At 34.1% G+C, this 23,089-nt stretch overlaps 2 protein-coding genes across 5 annotated transcripts in view; one reads left to right on the plus strand and one right to left on the minus strand.

The window, feature by feature from the left end:
• Positions 1-23,089, minus strand: part of LOC135847117 (hemicentin-1-like) — a 577,043-nt gene that overhangs the window by 455,012 nt on the left and 98,942 nt on the right. The gene's annotated exons all lie outside the window — the stretch shown is intronic.
• On the plus strand, positions 2,157-6,545 carry LOC135848647 (cap-specific mRNA (nucleoside-2'-O-)-methyltransferase 2-like). Its single transcript, XM_065368598.1, has 8 exons — positions 2,157-3,041; positions 3,136-3,294; positions 3,387-3,690; positions 3,782-3,985; positions 4,076-4,356; positions 5,102-5,412; positions 5,506-5,894; positions 6,191-6,545. The coding sequence occupies exons 1-8, from the start codon at positions 2,544-2,546 to the stop codon at positions 6,286-6,288; spliced, it is 2,244 nt and encodes a 747-aa protein (XP_065224670.1). The 5' UTR covers positions 2,157-2,543; the 3' UTR covers positions 6,289-6,545.

A 23,089-nucleotide genomic window follows, 5' to 3' on the forward strand; every position in this document is an offset into this window, starting at 1 on the left:
GCTATAAAAATATGAGTCTCCAGAATTGGTTATATTAACATCCTACAGCTTTATTGCATTTTTTTCCATCTTCGGACGTTCAAACCTTTCAAATTCAGCGAAAAATAAGACACAAATTCCCCCCCCCCCACACAATTTTCTCGACGACGTATTTATTAGCATAAATAAATTAGAAAGTCATCATCGTCCGACAATCTGAAAATTTTTTTCCAATTTCCCTCCTCGTGCATGCAATAGACATTGGACTTTACATCAATCCTCCGTTGTTATTCAGAAGCAACCATCGAGAATACCGAATACGTAAAAAGGTTCCAAGTTGGCGGTTGCTGATGTTATTTACACAATACCAACCCCTTTGTTATTCGAAAACAACATTTCCAAGCATGCAAAAAGGTCCTTTCAGGTAGGCAGGTAACCAGTTCTGTGATAAGGCAATACAATGTGCAGCGTTGCCAAATTGAACACAGATGAAGAAATGGTCGTTTATTCAACTAGGTAGCAAAAATGATTTTCGATGAATTTCGAGATTTGTTGCCCACGTGAAGCGAGGGAACTGATTCAAATGAAAATCACTTTTGCTCTCGGTCGAGATGAAATATTTTTCGTCGTGAGGGGGAAAATGTCAGTATTTACTTTCAAACAATCTGTACAAGCGGGATCAAAAGTATCACTATTTCTTGCTTATAACGAAAAAATAATTCTGAATGTTGAAGCAATGTGCTTATGATAATATAAAGACTCTCAAATGTCATCTTTTGAACACAGGCTATTTTTTCACGAAGCTGATTGAGAAATAAATACCGTTTTTACAGAAATTCTCCTCTTCAAGGCTGATTGGCCATCCGAGGATATAATCGTTTCTGACCGATTTTAGACTTGAAATGAAAGGCTACGGGGACTTTGATACTAATTTTTTTATTTTTCTTCCATGAAATCCACTCAAATGTGCGGTAAGCAGACGGATAAAAAAATTCAGAATTTTGATGGAAATTGGCGAGAATTATTATTTTGAAAGGAAGACAATAACCCAGAAAAATGTTGAATTTTCCCGCCGAATAGAGAAATGAACCGAAAGTTCTCGAAGTTTGTTCCTTTTTGAAATACAGACCACTTTTTCATGAAGCGGATTGAGCAAATGGTGTATTTTTTTCAAAAATTCTCCTCTTTAAGGTCCATTGGCCATCTGAGGTAATAATCATTTCTGAGCGATTTTCAACTTGAAATGAAAGTCTCCGCGGAATTTGGAATAAATGTTTTGTTGTTTCTAAAAAAAATCAGAATTTCAACTAGAATTACATACGTACTTATTACATTTTGAAAATTTTGATAAGGAAACAAACCAAAAAATATCCAATTTTCCAGCTGAACAGAGAGATAAACCAAAAGTTGTCCAAATTTCTAAAAAAAAAAAAGTTGCTCATGCAGTACATCGTTCAGCTCTCCCTCCTCCAAAAAAATACTTCTACAACGAAATTTTTAATGCTAGGTATAAAAGTGCAATAAAATTGATGAGACATTTTTTTACAATCTGTAAGTAAGTATATGGAGGAAATTCAGCACACCTATAAAAATCTATGTTCCATCAATTTTTTTCATAAATCTGAATTGTTGCAAAATAAATTTAGAAACCAAATTGGAGGCAGATGAGACGTCAAAAAAGCGTGATCAACAAGTCCCCAGAATTGGTTATATTGAAAATTATAATTTTTCTGCACTATCAGGCAACGTTGCTTTATTGCATCATTCCCATCTTCGGACCTTCGAATCTTTTAAATTAACTCAATTTTCTCGACTACGTATTTGTTAGCATAAATAATTAGAAATTCACCATCGTCCGACAAATTTCTAAATTCCATGGTATTTTCTTCTGCATACGTAGGTAGGTAGGTAGGTAGGTACGCAAAAAGGTTCCAAGTTGGCGGATGATGATGCTGTTTACGAGATACCAACCCTTTGTTATTCGTAAACAACATTTCCAAGCATGCTAAAAGGTTCCAAGTTGGCGGATGATGATGTTATTTACGCGATACCAACCCTTTGTTATTTGTAAACAACATTTCCAAGCACGCAAAAAGGTCGTTCCAGGTATACAGGTAACCGGTTTGGCGTTGAAGCATTGCAACGTTGTTCACACGAACTACCCTTATCCCCACCCTTAATGCGCGCTCGCAAAATCTATAAGTTGTTTGTCAACAGGTTTCTCGTCCCATTTCTTGTTCAGTCGCTCTCTCGAACGTACGTTGCTTATGCTATTGAAGTTCTTGTAATGCAAATTTTTATCTTGTGCTAAGGATTATTGCGGTGCTTACCAATTTTTTTTTTATTATTTTTGAACTGAATTTTTTCGCATTTATTTTTATTTTAGTGATTTATAAATTTAAATTAGTATTTTAACGTATTTATATTTTTATTTCAGTGATTAATTATTCGTATTTTATTATTTTATCGACGTTTTTTTTGGTAAGAGCCCGATTCGTTCTTTTATTTTTTCGCTACTGTGCTATAATTCGTGTTTTTATTCGTAATTCGCGAATTTTTAAAAAATGGAAAACAATACTTTTCCTTGTGATTCGAATCCACGTGCTGAAAATTTCGAATATTGTACTGGTAACGGAAATTCCACGCAGAACGATTACGATAAACGAAATTTCACTAATGATCGATATAATGGAAACTGCGGCCATCGATCGCCTAGATTATTATATTCTGAAGACGAAGAAGAAGAGCTGAGCGTCTCTTTGGCAGATTATTACGGAAAGGACCTCGCAGCCATGCTGAAAACAAATTTCAACAGCAAAAGTTATCGTTTTGCTACACGAGACGCTCGATTACCATGTGCTGATCAATTATTCTCCGAAGAGAAGTGGAATGTTGGTTATTTATCGGAATTGCAGGATATCAAACGTGATCTCAATACTGTCAAATCGAAGTTGGACCAGTATGAATTATCCGAATGGCATAAACATACCAGATCCATGAATCCAGCCGATAAAGTTATGAGACATTTACGAAGAGATGTCAAAGTCGAATTTTTAACTCAGGTATTTATATTTCCAATTCGATGTTTCGAAGTTTACGAAATGATTCGCAATTTATAATTATTTGTTTCTAATCTCTAATGTTTCGTGTTGATAGGCTTGGTGTAAATTTTACGAATTGATCAGCAAGTATGATCTCATACCATCCGAAGCTCTTTCTGGCAACACGTTGTTTTCCTATCACATGTGCGAAGCTCCTGGCGCATTTGTAGCCTCGTTGAATCATTATTTGAAGCTCAATCATCCCAATTTAAAGGTAATTATAGTTCCATTTTCGTGAATTTTTCTCAACATGTGTAATTTTTTTGTCATTCTTGGTCTAACATTACTTGTTTTTTTTTTCAACAGTGGGAGTGGGCAGCCAACTCGTTGAATCCGTATTACGAAGGAAACAACTTATCTGAAATGATCAACGATGACCGATTCATGCTGCAAACCATCAAGCATTGGGATTTTGGACCCGATATGACCGGAGACATCACTCATCCTGAGTATCCTTCGTACCTGATTCAAAGTTCCGAAAATATTCTGCCTCACTTGGTGACCGCTGATGGTAGTTTTGATTGCCAAGACAACCCCGATGAACAAGAAAGCTCTGTGTCTTGGCTCCATTTCAAAGAAACCTTGAACGCTTTAAATATTTTGAGAAAAGGTAAAAATCTTTCCTAATCAATAACAAATAAACTCGTATGCATTTTCTTGTGATCGATCGAAACTAACCTTATATTTTTATTTACTCTTAGGTGGAAATTTCGTCATCAAGATGTTCACTTTTTTCGAAAGCGAAACCGTTTGCCTGCTTACATTATTAGCCGCCTCATTCGAAGAAATCATTGTCGAAAAACCTGCTACCAGCAAAGAGGGAAATTCCGAATGCTACGTTGTTTGCCAACGATACCTAGGCCGAGATGCTATCTCATCATGTCTCGATCGATTACTTCAAATTGGTAAGAAATATTCCTCTCGAATTGCATCAAAATCGAATACTTCAAAAATATCTTGCATTCTAATCATAATTGTTTTTTTGTTTTTCATAGATTTCCAAACATACCAGCATTACTCGATGTTTCCACTCGTAACATGCAACTTGTTTTTCTACCGTCAAATTATCGGATGCGCTTCTCATTTCGCCTCCATGCAGATGGATGTCATCGAACGTAACATTCGAATTTATGAATCCAATCCGCAAGATCCGAATCTTCAAAAACATTGCGATTTCCTGCAGGAGAAGTTTGTCCAGTATTATATGAAAAAATATAAGCTACGCCCGATCAAGCTGGAAGACAATATTGTCAATCTGCCCAAACTTAAACATCAGGTAATTAAATTTCCATGTATTTTTGGCCCTTTCAGGGCAATTTGAATTTTTGGGGGACACTTTAAAAACTCGCTGGAGGCTCCAAAAACTTAAAATTGTGAATTTTTTCGAGTCACGTGATCATGTAAACACACCAGATGATCCTTTGTCAAAAGAAATCACTCGTTTTATGCCTTATTCTAAAATTTGATTTTTATCACTTTTTCTGAAATTTATCAATTGGTCAAAATTCACTTCTGAGCTCATTCTTCTGAAATGAGAGGGCATCCAATAAGCATCGACTCAAGTTATAGCTTCCAATGTTCATTTCCGGCCTTTCCAGAGTTGATTGTGAATTTCTGGAGAAAATTAAAAAATCGCTGGAGGCTCCAGAATGGCCCAAAACTACTCATTATTCGTATGTGTGAGTTGAATTAAAGAAGTTAATCACATTGGTTCTCATTTTACTCGAAAAAAATGATATTCGTGAAAAAATTTAAAAATCATCTTCCGAGCAGGTTTTTGGAATTTTCCAAATACTTGCCCAAAAAAATAAAAAAAAATGAACTTGAGCATCTGAAATTGGTTACGAGGGTTTTAGGACATGCTGTTTCGATGAAACTTGGTATTGTTCAAATTGGAGAGCTCCAAAACTTCCCCAACGAGATGAAAATTCCATCTTGATGCATTCTTTACTATAAATGTCGTGTTCTAACTCTTGTTCTTATTGTCGTGTTCTAACTCTTGTTCTTATTCTTATGTTCAGGTGGACAGAAAACCTCCTCAAGTGATCGAGAGTAAATACCGTGTACAAGGCTCCCACGCTGAACGTATCCAAAGATCCGCCCTCGAAGCCAAAGATTTACTCGAGAAAATCGACGAAGAACTGAACGACGACTTTTGCAAGAATCTAAAAACTCAAATCGAGCTCCCAAGAGGATATGAAATTCCTGTCGAGGAATACAAGCTAATTGTTGGAAAACCTATCGAAGTTGTCCAAAGTTCTCAATTTTGCCACGGCCGATTCATGAGAATACGAAACGAATTGATCAAAGTCTACGGATATCGCCATTTAATGTAAGTATTCGTTGCCTCAAGTATTTCAATTTTCATTTATTGATTTGAATTTCCATCTGGACGATGATTCTAACCTTATGTGTTCATTTACAGGATAACGGCTACCCCAATGCCGTACAGACCGCAAGATGAATATTGCAATTGTTGCAATTTTTCATTGTTCTACATGAAGAATAATTGCGACAGAGCGCAAAGAGAATGTTTTTATATGCTTTTCGAGAAGCTATTCAGTCTTTCGGAAGGAGACAGTTTGAAGCTTGTGGCATTTCCATTATTAACGCGCTTCAACGTTGAGGTTTTATGCGTCTTAAGGCAGATCTTCAAGCAAGTGATCTTCACCGCTCCTAATGACGTATTATTAGTCGATATGGAATCCGAAAAGCGGAATTTATGGACGTTAGTGTTGGTCGATTTATTCTTGGCTTGTGCACCGAGTTCAACACGTGCTATATTATCGTTTCTGCCAATTGGCTACACAACTGGTAAATATAATTCCTCGAATTCAATTTTTGCATTAATTATGAATTAATTTGTATTTTCATGTTTGAAATATTCGGGCAATAATAGAGAAAAATTTTAATAACTTTGAAAAAAAAAATTTGGCATGAGATCGTGAAAATTTTTCAATATTTGAAAACATGTTTGAATAACCCTGTAGAACCAAAACATTAATGTATTGCGAAAAAAAAATCAAAATTAAATTTAAAATAATTTACAATTTTGTTGAAAATTGAAACGTGATTACGAATAATACTAACTCACTTTTGTTTATTCGCAGGTCCCGATAACAAGTTCTACGAATGGTTGGTCGAAGCCAATAATGCTTGTTTGTACAATGAAATAAAGCATGCGGTAGATTTTCATCTTAGACGATAGTAGGTAATTATTCAACAAAGGCTAGTCCTTCCTTAGTCTCATTTTTTAATTTGTTTTTATTCAATATGATGCATTGTTTTTTTTTCTTTTTTTGATTATTTCGTGTGTATTATGTTAATTTTTAATTGTATAATGTACCAGTACCAGTACCTGTACTTAAGCATATTTTGACTAAGTAGTTATCTTACATGCATATATTGTTTATTGCTCTCAATACATGCTGGTTTTTATCTAAAAATTGTTATTTTTTAATACATTAATAATTATTATTATTGGTATAGTATGAGGTATTTAATGGAAAAAGTAAACGACTGGAGATGTCGTGGTTCGAAACTTTACATCGAAATTGTATGGCAAAGGGTAAAAAAAAACTTCGATTTTTGGTTCTAATTGGGCAAAAAAAAAATTTCTTATTTTAGGTTTTTCAATAAGTTAGTACAACTGTGATTTTCAGTTTGAATTTCAACGAAGCCAAATGAACCACTTTTCAACTTCAAGCTGTTTGAATAAGTAAAGGTAAGTGAAACATGTTTTATTAATGCTTTTAAGTTCGAAATAAATTCTCATGCTATATTTTCTATATTACATCTTTCAATGAAGCACACATTTCGAATATTCGATTATATTTACATTTTATACACGGATACTGAGACATATACGAGTACATCGATCGAATGTATTACTAAGACTAAAAACTAAACTAAGAGTAGAGAAATATAGCGGCTACAACGTCCGTGGCGGCTGTTATTTATCAGCTGCCGCTGACTCATCAGAGAGACGTAGCTCGAGAGATATAATAGTTCTCCCACACTAATAGGAAAACCGATCTGGTGTTTGTCTGATGCGCGTTGATCGCCGAAGTTGAGTTGAATAATTTTGCGATATTTTTGGCTCATTGACCTTGAAAGTGACGTGTCGTTGTGCTGGAGAATTGTTAGACGATTCTGTTGTCTGTGGCAATGGTATGTTTGATTTTACCAACTGATTGACGTGTTTTTTCGTTTTGAATCCGTTGTCCAATACCACATCATAATGAATTGCACCGAGCCGAGCAATTACTTTACCCAATTTCCACTGTTCGTTGAATCGAATGAGTACTCTCTCCCCTGCTGAAAAAAATCGCTTAACTGGGGGTGTGGATCGGGGCTGGGACTGAGGAGGAGGGCGTAAAGCATCGAGTTCAATACGCAACGGACGATTTAAGTACAATTCAGCTGGCGATTTACCATTATTGAGCGGAGTTGCTCGATATCGAAGAAGAATTTTTCTCACTAGGTGAGGAATTGAAGAATTTGACGAATTCAAACAATTTTTCAAAGCATGTTTGATTGTTTGAACAAATCGTTCAGCTTGGCCATTCGTAGCTGGGTTTCCAGGGGCAATAAATTTCTGACGAATTCCTAAACTTTGACAAAATTGCTGAAATTCTGAGCTTTTGAAAATCGCGGCATTATCAGATACCAAGGTTTCAGGGAATCCGTGAGTAGTGAAAATATCATTTAGGAATTTGATAGTAATTGCTGAGGTTGGGTCAGATTTAGTGACGCGGACCTCCGGCCATTTTGACTTCGAATCTACCAAAATGAAAAGGTAGTGGCCTTGAAAAGGTCCAGCATAATCCATATGTACCCTTTCAAAATTAGACTGAGCTTCTTCCCAATGATGATTTCGAATTTGGGCTGGTAATTTTTGATTGGGTGCACAAGAGGTACATCCTCTGACCAAATTTTCAATGTCCGAGTCAATTTTTGGCCAGTAGCAGTACTTTCGTGCAAGACGTTTCATTCGAACGATACCTACATGAGTCGAATGGAGTTCTTTCAATACATGCTGACGTAATGAAGTTGGAATAAAAATACGATCACCTCTAAAGATAACACCTCTGTTTAGATACACTTTTGTACATTGATACTGAGACATATACGAGTACATCGATCGAATGTATTACTAAGACTAAAAACTAAACTAAGAGTAGAGAAATATAGCGGCTACAACGTCCGTGGCGGCTGTTATTTATCAGCTGCTGCTGACTCATCAGAGAGACGTAGCTCGAGAGATATAATATTCTACTTAAAATTTTAGCTTAAAAACAAAATAATTGAAAATGATTTTTGATTTTTTAAATTAACATAAAAAATTTATTCTTTTTACCCGAAAAAAATCATCAAAAATCAATTCTAAGAAATCGAATTTGAAATCATCGCCGAAACATTGAAAAATTCATTTGATACGACTACAGAAAAATTCTATATCACCACAAAAAACTTCTGCACTAAATTTGAAAAAAAAAATCTAAATCACCATTACTCACAGTTTAATTTCAAACCAACTCTAAAAAATTTATTCTAAATCATTGCCGAAAAAAATTCATTTAGAATCGTCCTTCTACATCGAAAAATTGAAATCATCATAAAAAATTTTTTATACAGTACCAGATTTTAAAGAAAAATAAAATAAATTCTGAATCACCGTTGAAAATTGTACCGATCTTGAATTACCTGCTTCTAAAAATTTATTTCAAACTACCATTGGAAAAATCCATTTGAAATTGCCCGTTCTAAGTCGAAAAATTGCAACCAATGTGAAAAAATTACTATGTTTTGGCTGAAAAATCGCAATCTATATAACCAGAGAAATTTTACTTCAAATTGCTACTGAAAAATTTATTCTAAATCACCGTCGAAAAAAATTTATTCGAAGTCGCCAAATCTAAATCAACACGGAAAAATGCATTTCAAAATACAAAAAATCCCAAACTGAATAAAAAATGAAATCCTGAATCACTGTGGAAAATTTGTTCTAAAAATCAAAAAATTGAAAATAACTACAAAAAAAAATCTTTTAAAATTACCACATGAAATTTCCAAACTACATTGCCACCAAAAAATTCACTGTAAATCGTCACAAAAAATGTATTTTGAAATAATTGGGAAAAATAAGACTCATTAGAATTCAACATCAAGAGAACCTCTCGAGTTGTCCGGCTCCAATTTGAACGAGATTTCAATTTTTGGATAGAGCCTGGTCTGAAACTCACACAATCAAATTTCAGCAAAGAACATTACATAATCGATTTTTCAATTACTTGACAAATTATTAAAAATTAAAATTGATTAAGTATTTTCGGCGATTTTTGCTGCTTTCAAAAAAAATTATTAGGTACCTATTCATTTATTCAATAAAAATAATAGAAATTATTGTTTCTGAAGCCCAAATTTAATCATTTCCGATCATTCTGGAGGCTCCAGCGCGATTTTCGATTTCTCCATAATTATTTGAAATTTCTCCAAAAGGCATGAAAATTGATTAGGGTAGCTGTTAAATAGGTGGAAAATAAAATTCAACTCGATTTTTAGCTATACCCCAATTAACTTCCAAAATTCCACATGTTTTGAAAAAAATTGGAGGCTTTAGAATGATTTGGAATCAGGAAATTCGGATTCGAAGGATTGGTTTTAGGCAAGAAAAAAGCATTCGAGCCAATTTCAAAAATTTTCCTTCGTATAGAAAATTTTTCGTACCTGTTTTGAATTTTTCCCATACTTACCTAAATATTCTGTTTTTAAAAAAAAAACACACTCGAGGAGTCCGTCTGGAAATCAGACCAAATGCAGATCAACTCGTTCAAAAGTCTAAAAATCAATTTGGGTATCTGAAATTTAGGCCATGAGTGTTTCAGACCATGCTTTTTCCGAAAATTTCGGCTTCGTTTGAATCGGAGCCGGACATCTTGAGATCCTTTCGTAGGAAACTCATTCGAAATCACGACGAAGAACTCATTCGAAATACCTAACCGAGCGAGAATTCATTCGAAACCAGCAAAAAATTCAATTCGAAATCGCGAAAAAAATCATTAAAAAATGTGGCGAATCTCTCACCAAGAAGTCACCAGACCGTCGGAAATATTTTCAAACGATGTAAGGACCTCTGAATGATTATTTCCTCAACAATTCACCATAAGAATGTCAAAATTTAGGTATGTGGTGACTCTTTGGTGAAATATTCACCACCAAGTCACTAAGTCCAAAATCAATTACACGAGATCAAAGAGAAGTCTGACAAAACGTCACAGAATTATTTTTATGTCTGACGCAATTTCAATACTTCAACAGGCTTTTTCCAAGTTCTCAAAAGTCAGAATCAGACCAAATTATTGTAAAGTTAAAATACATCCTAAATAATGAAAATTGGATCAAATTTTTGAAAAAAAATTTCATGTTTGCTTTGATGTTGAGAATTCATTGGAATTTTTTCCAAGTTTTTTAAAGCCAGTCCGAATATTGTAAAATCAGATCTACTCTAAATTTCGAAAATTGATCAAATTTTTTTCAAAACTTATAAAAGTCTAATGTACGTGGATATCAAAGTGTAAGAAATATGAAATTTTTTGAAAAAAAAATCCCAAAGTTTGACATCAGGAATTTTACCAACGTAGCTTTTGCTACTGATTTGAAGGAATACAATTTTCAAAATGCAAACTTTCAATGGATAGAAGCATCTTCTCCTCCAAATTTGAGGCCAAATTTTTAAAAAAATGCCGAAGTCTAGTGACAAGTACATCGAATAGTGTGTTTTTGAAGATACCAAACATAAATATGGCCTCACATTTTTTTTCGATACGACCCCTTCACGACCCCTAAGCCCCTTTATTGGAGTCAAAACCTGAAAATATTGATAAAGTCATACGATACGTACATCGTATAATACGTTTTGAAAGGTCCGGAATCGATATTTTTCTGGATTCTGACCCCCCTCCCCCTTCTCCTCGACCTGAATCTAGTGGTCCTGAAAAAATCGAATCTAAGAACCGGGCATATTATACAATTTTAAGAACTCGTATCAATTTTTTCTCTATTTCACTTTTTTGTCCCTCCTCCTCTGCCTGTCCTACTCACATCACATTGGTTTTATTGTTAGAAGTATAGCAGTATGCTTATAATTCTTACAATTTTGGCTGCAGTCGAATAAAATTGAATTACCTATCGACCATTTCACATCTCTGGCCAAATGTGGCGCTCCCTTTCGGTCACTATTCGTATCAGGGAAACACCGCCAACGAACACATTCGTCTTGGAATTGAAAATTGGCGGTGACAATGGGAGTAATTACCCTTGTCCGAGGATAAATATACACCAAATTGTATTGTTTTGGACGTTAATCTCGTTTCAAAGGTAGGTAGGTTCACACGTCGCGTCACCTCTGTCTCCTTTTACTACGTACGTTCATTGGCGCTGTAGAGTGTAAATATAACGCGAGCGTTTGCATGGAAAAAGAAAACCAACTTCGTGTGAAGGGGTTTTTCTCTGCTTTCGTTTAGTTTCTTTTACAAATTTGACATGCCGTAGTTTTCCTGCAGCAGTATACCAAACATTATGACAAAACTGTCACGTAGATAGCATAAATGGTCTGTTTTATATATTTAAACAGGGAGCCTGATACACGACGAATGAACTGTCGATATACAGCACAACGCGCGCAAGTCGATCAGTACACCTCAACGAATCCCACAGCCTTTAATTAAAGTCCATTCGATAGCTGGTATTTGTAAAACCATCGCATCGCGTTCATTGTACACCATCAAATAGGGCGACAAATCAATTTTTGGCATCAGCGAACACCGAACAATGTACCTACTATAGACGCCAATCGGTGAATTAATTTCCAACGGTTTGGAGAATTATGCTGCTAAATTTCTTTCACGAGGATAGAAATCTGTATTTTGCTTGACTTTAATTTGGAACAAGTGACTCGTGAGATGCGTTCTTTTGAAAAATTTTGAACGTTTTGACAATTTTGGTGAAATTTGAACGTAAAACCAAGACGTATTTTTTTTAAATTTATGACGAAAAGATTTGTTTTTTTTTTTCAAAATTATAGTCTCATTTTGAAGGTCCCTAAATCTGCCAGCTCAAAATTTGTCTCACAAGAGAGACTTTCAAACCAACACTAACAAAATTGAATTTTTGGAATTTTTCATGGGGTCACTTTGCACAAAATTCATTAAAAATTGAATTTCTCAAGAACGGTTGAACCGATTTTGATGAAACTTGAAATCTCACAAAGCCTCCACCATTCCTAAACGAATCGTTTATCAACAAGTTGATCTGTTTTTAAACGAATTGTTTACGTATAAATTGATTCATTTCTCAGTGAATCATTCATGAACGAATTGACTAACTTTTTGAAAGAACCATTAGCGAACGAATAGATTCAATTTTAGAGAATCATTCGTCAATGAATTGATCAATTCTTCAATTTATGAATTAATTTGTTCACGAATGATTCACCAAAAATTAAGTAAATGAATCGATTCGTTCGTGAACGAGTCACTTATATGAATCAATTCGTTCGCGAATGATTCACTAAAAATTGAATATTTCGTTCGCGAATGATTCGCCTGGAAATCAATCAGTATCCAACTCATTCACAAATGATTCACCGAAAATTAAATATTTCGTTCGCAAACGAGTCGCTTATACGGATCAATTCGTTCACGAATGATTCACCAAAAATTATTCAACGATTCGTTCGCGAATGATTTATTAAAAAGTTATTCAATTCAGTTGCGAATGATTCACCAACAATTAATCAATTCGTTAGTGAATGATTTACCAAAAATTATCAATTCGTTAGTGAATGATTTACCAAAAATTCAACACATATTTCGTTCGCGAATGATTCATCAAGAAATCAATCTGTTTATCAATTCATTCGCAAATGATTCACCAAAAATTGAATAGTTTGTTCGCGAACGAATCGCCTATAGCCCTATACGAATCAATTTGTTCACGAATGATTCACCGAAAATTATTCAACGATTCGTTCGCGAATGATTCAGTAAAAAATTATTTAATTTGGTCGCGAATGATTCACCAACAATTAATCAATTCGTTCGTGAATAATTCACCTGGAAATCAATCAATCTTTAATTCGTTCATGAATGATTCACTAAGAAATTATTCAATTCGTTCGCGAATGATTCACTAAAAATTTAATATTTCGTTCGTGAATGATTCACCTGGAAATCAATCAATCTTCAATTCGTTCATGAATGATTTACTAAGAAATTATTCAATTCGTTCGCGAATGATTCAATAAAAATTTAATATTTTGTTCGTGAATGATTCACCTGGAAATCAAACAATCTTCAATTTGTTCATGAATGATTCAATAAGAAATTATTCAATTCGGTCGCGAATGATTCACTAAAAATTGAATATTTCGTTCGCGAATGATTCACCTGGAAATTAATCAGTATACAACTTATTCACAAATGATTCACCAAAAATTAAATATTTCGTTCGCAAATGAGTCGCTTGTACGAATCAATTCGTTCACGAATGACTCGCCAAAAATTATTCAACGATTCGTTCGCGAATGATTCACTAAAAAGTTATTCAATTTGGTTGCGAATAATTCACCAACTTCGTTCGCAAATGATTCACTAAGAATTGAATAGATTCAATTTGGTCGCGAATGATTCACCAACAATTGATCAATTCGTTCGTGAATGATTCACTAAAAACTGAATATTTCGTTCGTGAATGATTCATCAAGAAATTATTCAATTCGTTCGCGAATGATTCACTAAAAATTGAATAGCTCGTTCACGAATAATTCATCTAGAAGTCAATCAATTTATCAATTCGTTCGAGAATTATTCAGTAAAAATTAAATATTTCGTTCGCGAACGAGTCGCTTACACAAATCAATTCGTTCGCGAACGATTCACCAACAAATTTTCAACGATTCGTTCGCGAATGATTCACTAAAAAATTATTAAACTACTCAATTCGGTCACGAATGATTCACCAACAATTAATCAATTCGTTCGTTCGTGAATGATTCACTAAAAATTGAATATTTCGTTCGTGAATGATTCAACTAAAAATCAATCAATTTTCAATTCGTTCGAGAATGATTCACTAAAAATTAAATATTTCGTTCGCAAACGAGTCGCTTGTACGAATCAATTCGTTCGCGAATGATCAACCAAAAGGCAAAAATTATTCAACGATTCGTTCGCGACTGATTCATTAAAAAATTATTCAATTCGGTCGCAAATGATTCAACAACAATTGATCCATTCGTTCGTGAATGATTCACTAAAAATTGAAAATTTCGTTCGTGAATGATTCACCTAGAAATCAATCAATTTTCAATTCGTTCGTGAATGATTCAACTAAAAATCAATCAATTTTCAATTCGTTCGAGAATGATTCACTAAAAATTAAATATTGCGTTCGCAAACGAGTCGCTTGTACGAATCAATTCGTTCGCGAATGATTAACCAAAAGGCAAAAATTATTCAGCGATTCGTTCGCGATTGATTCACTGAAAAATTATTCAATTCGGTCGCAAATGATTCACCAACAATTGATCCACTCGTTCGCGAATGATTCACCTAGAATTCAATCAATTTGTTCAATCACTCAGGCATTTGCGTGAGTGTTTTTTTTCTCGTCTTTACGATTCTCTGAACTGATTTTCGTTGTGAAAATCCTCGATAAAATATTCAACCGAAATCATCTCCCAACTAGACCTTCAAATTGTCCCAAATCCCAATCGTATCGCCACCGGCCACCAAAATAATACACACCTCGCGTAGCCTACCCGTTATTTGAATTTTTGGCCCAACTCGGTACGTCGAATAAAATGTGAAAAATACCGTCGAGAAATTAAATTATCAATTCGATCTTCCGGTGCAATAGTATAGCGAAATGGCGTCCATTTTCTCGCGTACATTTCGCAAACTTTCACAACATCATTTCGCGCGTATAGTTTATGAGGCGTAAAATGGCAACCGTCTGCCAGCAATAATGTATTCGTGATTTATAAAATATTCTCGCGCCATGCCACGCTGACCGCTGTTTTAATTCGCGAACGAATCGCGCCTTCTAAAATAGTAAACGCGAGGCATAATCTACGTGCATATTTTCCATCATAATGTAGGTTACAAACAGCATCGAGAAGTATTTCACAAAAAACAGAGAGAAAATCATTTACCGAAAATTGTTTTCAGCGTAATTCATGAACCTTATAAATATGAACACGATGTTTCCTCATCAAAATAAACTTCCCTTCGGTACATAAATAAAGTCTCGATTTCCCTGTCGAGTGGTAAAAAATTAATTACGAAATTACCGCGAACAAGAGGGGCGAATTCGGTACGAGGGGGTAAATTGAACCAACCCTTTTGAGTGGTAGAGAAAGAGAAACATGGGTAAGAACGTGCGATAATTTAGATACTGATTTAAAGAAATGGACGTCTAATACCACTTCATATCAGCTAATGGAAACGTCGCGTAACTTCAAAGAAAAATAAGAAAGAATGGCGCTGGCGATGGTGGTTCCCCTTTGAAAGAGCTAAGGAAAAAAAAGTACCTCTCGAGTCTCAACGACGAGAATTACGGGGTAAAACGAAATCGGTATAATTTCAAATTGAAGCTATTTCAATGGACTATAAATTAAATTCGTATCAGAGCGAGTGGTTCTGGTTAAAGCTACGGCAGCAGGAACGACGACAGCATGGTTGTGTTCGAGAATACCTTCGGACAACTTTTTACATTACAATTTGTTACTGAATTTTCACATCTCTGATCTCAGCGAGCGCGGCGTCGAGCTAGTGAATTTTTGTACCCGACGAGATGAGGCTAAAATGGAAATCTCGCGAACGTGCAAAAAAATTCTTCTTTGATATTTTTTAATAAAAACAAAACATCTTCGTTCCGACAACCTGCTCCCGATATCGTCTCGAGCAAAAGCGGAGAAGAAAATCGCAATTTATTCATCACTTCGTTATATTGGTTTTTACAGCTGCCGTTGTTGTTGCTGCAGCTTCTTCAACTCTAATCTTCGTAGCATTTGTTTCTCGTCTTCTTCTTCGTTCTAATCGGTCGTAGCTTATTCGAACAATACGAACGATGTCACAGCGTTCCAATAGTTGTTGCGACGACGACGACGCGATGCGACGATGCGCGATATGGTTTTTAAAATTTCATCGCACGTTTTGTTTGAATTTCAAATTTTCTCGTCAATTGGCTTAAAAACGTCTTGCTTGATTTTTCAACGCAGAAATTACAAAAGTTACTCGGATTAAGTTATTTTCCATTCGTGTTCGCAGCTATTACAACGCGGACCTTTACTCCTTTTATTTTCAACATACTGCCTCATTTCATGCTAAATGAAAAATACGTCGTTGAAGTTCATTTTCGCTGATCAGATATCGATTATGCACAAAATACAATCGAATTTAGTAGATATTCTTTGTGGCAAACAAATTGTCAAAAAAAAGTCTTGCTCTGTTTATTGAAATAGAAGTATCAAAAAAAAAGTCATAATAACGTATTGTCTTGATTCAAAAATGCCAAAAGTCCAGTATTTTGCCAAAATTATTCAAAAGTCATATTTTTTTGCTTGAATTTTCCAAAATTTGTATACTCTTTTGCTTAAATTTCCCACAAGTAAGCGCTATACTTTTTTCCAAAATTGTTATTCAAGTCCTGTTTTCTTGCCAAAGCCAAAAAATCCGAAAGTCCTCATTTATTTTGTCATAATTGCCACAAAAGTCCAAAAAGTACTCACCACCTTTTGTGGCGAAAAATTCTGAGGAAGTCTTGCTATTTTGCCAAAGTCAAAACATCCAAAAACATCTAATTTTTGTCTTAATCATAAAAAAGTCCTTCATTTTTACCAAAATTGTCTAGCCTGTTTTATGGTAAAATTTTGAAAAAGTTCCGTTTTTTTCCAAAATTGCCAAGAAGTACCTACTACTTTTTTGCTAAAACAAAAATTTCTCAAAATGGTAAAAAATTCTTGATTTTAGCCCAGAATGTTAAAAGTTCTACTTCAAGTCTGAGTTGCTCAAAGAGTCCTTACTTTTTGCCACAATTCAAGATGTCCTGTTTTCACAAAAATTCTCAAAAGTACTACTTTCAGACAAAATTTTGTAAAAAGTATCTACTGTTTTTTGCAAAAATTGTCAGAAAAGCGATGTTTTTGAAAATTTGACCGGAAAAAGTCTATTTCTTGCCAAATTTGTCAAAAAGTGCTACTATTTTCGACAAAATTGCTTCAAAGGTCTCGGTTTTTGCCAATATTATTAAATATGTCAAAATTGCCTAAAAAGTTCAGTTTTTTTTACAAGATGTCAAAAAAGTAGATAAATCTACAGAGTCTTTTGTTTGTTAAAATTGCTAGAAAAAAGTCCAATTTTTGCCAAAATTTCAACCAAGTAGTAAAAGTTCAATAGAAAGAAAGTGCAGTTTTTGGAAAAAACAACCAAGAAGTAACTTACTACTCCTGAGAAAATTGTGTAAGAATTTGCAAGAAATTTCAGAGTTCTGCTCTTATTACCTTTTGCAAAACTTGCATCATCTCGTTTTTTGCCCATATTGTCAAAACAAGTCAATACTGCCAGTCAAAATTCTCTAAAAATTCCCTTTTTGCCAAAATTGCCTCAAAAAGTCCTCTTTTTTTGCCAAGAGATGATCAAAAAAGTAGGTACCTACATACTGATATTTTTTTTGTCAAAATTGCAAGAAAAAAGCCCAGTTCTTTGCTAATATTTTAAAAACAAAAAAAAAACCAATCTTACCAAAATAGAAAAAACTAAAAAGTGGTTTTTTGGCAAAAGTACCAAGAAGTAAGTTACCACTTTTGAAAAGATTGTCTCAGGTGTAAGTATTGTTGTTTGCAATAATTTTCAAAGTTGCGTTCCTTTTATCAACATTTTCAGACAAAAATCTTTTTTTGGCCAAATTTGTAAATTTTGTAAAAATTTTGTCAAAAGTCACGTTTTTTGTAAAAATTCTTCAAGTCTTTTTTTAGCCAAAATTGTCAGAAAAATGATGTTTATTTGCCATGATTGTCAAAAAAGTTGATGCTTTTTGACAAAATTGCCCCAAAAGTCTCGTTTTGTTTGTCAAAACCACTCTCGAAAAAAAAATTTCATCAATGATCAATCTCCAATATTTTTTGAGAACGTATGGATTCAAATTTTAATGGTATAAATATGCATTATTTTAACGGACTTTTAAGAACTAGGAAAAAACGCCAGTGAATTCTTAAAATCGCAACTGGAACAATGTGACCCTTGTGGAGTGCTAATTACCATCATGTGTACACCTGATTAACCACTGTCCCAAAAATAAGAAAGACAAGTGAGCAAATTCTAAGGGAGCTTACTTATGAAGATATTTAAACAGACGATGAAGATATATGTCAGACGTTTTTCACTTTTTTAAAATGCATTGGGATCTACGACCTCATTTAGTGAATCTTTATTTTTTTGCTATGTTATTTTGTGAATTATTTTTCACTTGTTATGTTGTCTGTACTTGGTTCATTTTGTTTATAATGTAAAGTAAATGTATTGTGGATGCAAAAAAACCCAGATGCTGATGTGTCCTAAAATAAATAATTTCATTCATTCATTCATTTTCAATACAGACTTTGAAAATTTTGAAAAAATGAATAATTTTTAAAATTTCTATATTGAAGTAGATATTTATGACTTTCGGGTCATTCTATGTCAGCATTCCTCCAAAACTATGATATTTTGATCAAAACTGATTTCACAGTTCGAAAGAGTATTGAATTTTGAACTTTTTAAGCATTTTGAAATTTTCAAAATTTGAAGGTTGAACTTTCGAATTGAAAGTTCAAAGTTCAAAATAGCGCTGTAAGTGAGAGCTACCATTTAATATTCTGAAAAAATGTCCATAGATGTACCTTTTGATGCTATTTCGAAATATTCAAGTTTCGAGATGGGATCTTTTATTGGAGGGGGAGCACCCCCACCCCCAAATTGAGGCAAAACTTGCAACAAAAAAAAATCTGGGGCATGTGATATATCGAATTGTATGTTTTTTGGTAACGCTGAACACGAATATGACGTTAAATTTTTGATTGGATCCCATCCACGGCCCTCAGCACCTCCGCAAATGGGGTAAAAGTTCAAAATAGGGGTTTTTTCGTGCGACATACACATCAAAAAAATAGTATGCTTTTGGAGACGCTGAATACGGATATGACGTCAGATTTTTGATTGGATCCATTCACGGCCCCCAGCACCTCCCCAAAAGGGGGGGGGATAATCTAAAAAAAATGGTTTCAATCGTGTGACACATGAAATAGTATGTTTTCGATATCGCTGAACACGAATATAGCCGTAGTTTTTCAAATTGACCTCACCCATGGCTCCCAGAACCTCCCCCAATTGGTAAAAGTCCAAAAAAATTGTTGGAGGCCGTAGATGGGGGCCAACCAATAATCTGACGTCATATTGACATGGAATGACCCTTTCAGGAACTTGAAAAAAAAAACATTGAATTGCCGAAATTAAGGCCAAATTGGTACAAACTCTCGACAGTAAATTTCCGACATTTTGTCAGACTTTCCTCTTTTTTTTTCTTTTTTTTTGAATAATAATACTTAAGCATTGAGTTTGTTGAATAATTAAGCAAAAAAAATATCCTGATTAAAAACTTTCCTTGGAGAGCAGACTTTACCTCCACTCTTTTGCTTTCATTTCTCCCAGCTTTCTTTGAAAATGAAAAACTATTTACTCGAAAAAATTCTGTCTTGTCTTGAACAAAATACGAGTAATAATAACTCTAATCTAATGTACCCCAAATCGAAACTTTGTCATGCTGGAACATGTTGTCGTACTTGTTGGACACCTAGTGTAATATTTTGTCGAGAGAACCTCATGTTTTTCAAGATTTTATTCAATCAGTTTATTTTTCCCAACTTGACACCTCATTTCAATCGAAGTATGAAATTGTGCAGAAAAATAAACCTCTCCTGTTCTGATTTTTGATCCATGTTGCCTTTGATGAAATCTTTATTTTTACAAAAATAAGAGAGGAAGTTGAATTTAAATGTGAGATTTCAGAAAAAGAGATCATGTAGTTCATTTGCCCAAGATTGTTTTTTTGAAAATATCTTCCAATGATGAGCGATCAAAATTTTAAAACTCCTTACTAACTTAGTGAGGTTTTTACCTCGGAAATTCGGTTAGGTACACTTTTGGAATTTGCGTTTTTCCCAATTAGGGTATTCACACCTACGTGCAGTACTTACCTACCTACCTACCTACATATAAGGACACAGACACGAAACAGCGCAAAATTTCAATTACAGAGAATGCAAACGATATTCCAAAACTGTTACACGTTTCAATGACAAAATAGTAGCTCAATCACGATAGCCAATTATGACTTCTCGAATCTCGATACCTACTTACTACAGATACGCATCATAGAACTCACTTTTTTCGCAATTACCATCTCAAAGATACACACAATTGAATAGAAAGCATGCTATAAATTCAAATCTTTTCACATCAAACCATCTTTGAGAAAACAACTTAACTTTATACTCGTATACTGCAAATGCAAAATCACCCTTAACATATAAAATAACGAGACTATACTATACGAGAGACAGATAATTTCGACGCGTGTTTAACCTTGGGTGTGTGACGAATTCCATTCATGCAAAACTCGATAGGTAGGTACTCACTTCAATGTCACAGCGCTTTGGCAGGTATTCAAAATGTCTAAAGTTTAATAGGTAGATAAGACAAGACTCACATACGCAAACATACAAATATTTCAACTAAATTCGTTTTATAAATTTTAGTCGAATGAAAAACATTAAAAACGCTGTTTTAGGGGATTAATTTCATCAATGTACCTAGTTTAAAATCGAGCTTTCATTGCTCATTTTCTTCTTGTTTACATTTCACGGATGTTTAGAGAGTTTCACTATCAATTAAATTTCTCGATGAACAATCTCCTCTGCTAGATTTCTCAACCTTTGACGAATGAAATAGGTACGCCCTCTTTTGTAATTTTCTTCAGAAGCAACTCGACTAAATTTCCAGTAAAATTCTCGGAAAATAATAATTTTTGGAATTGCATTTCTAAAATGATTCAAATTCGAAAATTAGGTAACATTGACGATGAAAGGAAACTTCCAAAATATAATAATACGGTAATAACGTCAGTACGACAAGCATGACATTTGAAATATCAACTTTTATGTATATGTTAGGTACCAAGTCCGAAATTGTACAATTCGGGGTTGGTACAGCCAATTTTGTACCATCTCCGAAGTGTCCGGACCAAGCGTGAATATTACTTTTTCATCGGACTTGGTTTGTACAATGCCCGGAGGGTCCGGACAAAGTGTTCGACCTGGTACAATTTGTGTTGTGCAAAGTCCGAAATATAGTTTTATAATGAATGAATTCGAATTTTACATCCCTTTATTCCATAAATATTGAACCAAATTAAAGGAAATTTAAAGATGACTCTAAAATACACACCACCAGCAGAATTTGCAGGTGCTGAAATTCATTTGTTGATTTTTGGGGAAATTTTTAAAGATTCAAATATTGCTATGCTCACTTCTCAAAAAAATAAAAAATAAAAAGATCAAATTGAGGTACTTACTAACTAAAATGCTGAAATTTGGTTTTTACTCTCTATTTTCAACTTCTCGAGTCGTTTGGTGGTGGTTTTGATTTTTTTGGGCGGTATTTATGCACAGGCAACTTAGGCAGCTGCGTAGGGCTGCAAATTTTCGGAGGCAGTAAATTTTGAAGCGTTTTCATCTCGATTTTTGCGATTTTTTTTATATTTCCAAATAGTATATAAGTATTTAGAGCAAAATTAAAATTTAGCATAAACCTGGATTAGCCATCGATCTTTATGACCTTTTCGATAAATTTTTTCAAAACCATTTTGTATTAGTATTAGTTCAAATCCAAAATTTTTTCAACTTTTTAAAAAATTACTGGAGAAATCTGCTATTAACTCAGAAAATTGATAATATGGTACAAACCAAATTTCAGTCTTTCACGACAATTTGTTAAAATTTTGACTTTGAAAAATCCATAAAAAAATGAATTTGGAATCTAAGTATTAGTGCATAGTTTTCAAATGAGTAAGGCACGAGAATTTCACGACTAGAGAAATTGAAAATAGAGAGTAAAAACCAAATTTCAGCATTTTAGTTAGTAAGTACCTACCTACCTACCTCAATTCGATCTTTTTATTTTTTTTTTTTTGAGAAGTGAGCATAGCAATATTTGAATCTTTAAAAATTTCCCCAAAAATCAACAAATGAATTTCAGCACCTGAAAATTCTGCTGGTGGTGTGTATTTTAGAGTCATCTTTAAATTTCCTTTAATTTGGTTCAATATTTATGGAATAAAGGGATGTAAAATTCGAATTCATTCATTATAAAACTATATTTCGGACTTTGCACAACACAAATTGTACCAGGTCGAACACTTTGTCCGGACCCTCCGGGCATTGTACAAACCAAGTCCGATGAAAAAGTAATATTCACGCTTGGTCCGGACACTTCGGAGATGGTACAAAATTGGCTGTACCAACCCCGAATTGTACAATTTCGGACTTGGTACCTAACATATACACTACTCGTACTATCAACAAAAATAATAGGTACCTTCATCTATTGTTTTTTAATTATTATTTTTTTGTTGTTGATGAGTCAACTCCTTTGAAGTTGGATTTTTCTACGCTCCCAAAATCATAGATTTTCAAACGTCAAATAAAATCACTAAAAAATAATATCCGAACAAAAATCCAGGACGGTTTTTTAACCTGACAACGACGATGTCACGAAGTTAGCGCAATCACCTTCGAACTATCGTGTCGTCAATATTATTAAACATGGCAACATTTTAATAATAAATTTTATCCAAACAAGAACAGAACGGATAATTAAGGAAAATAATTAATCGAATTGACTGGCAACCTTTAC

Source organism: Planococcus citri, chromosome 5 (genome assembly GCF_950023065.1).
Source record: "Planococcus citri chromosome 5, ihPlaCitr1.1, whole genome shotgun sequence".
Lineage (NCBI taxonomy): Eukaryota > Metazoa > Arthropoda > Insecta > Hemiptera > Pseudococcidae > Planococcus > Planococcus citri.

Coding starts and splice junctions, on each gene's coding strand:
- LOC135848647 (XM_065368598.1), top strand. CDS start 2,544: ATGGAAAACAATACTTTTCCTTGTGATTCGAATCCACGTGCTGAAAAT. Junction 3,295..3,386: donor TCAATCATCCCAATTTAAAG/GTAATTATAGTT, acceptor TTTTTTCAACAG/TGGGAGTGGGCAGCCAACTC. Junction 4,357..5,101: donor TGCCCAAACTTAAACATCAG/GTAATTAAATTT, acceptor TCTTATGTTCAG/GTGGACAGAAAACCTCCTCA.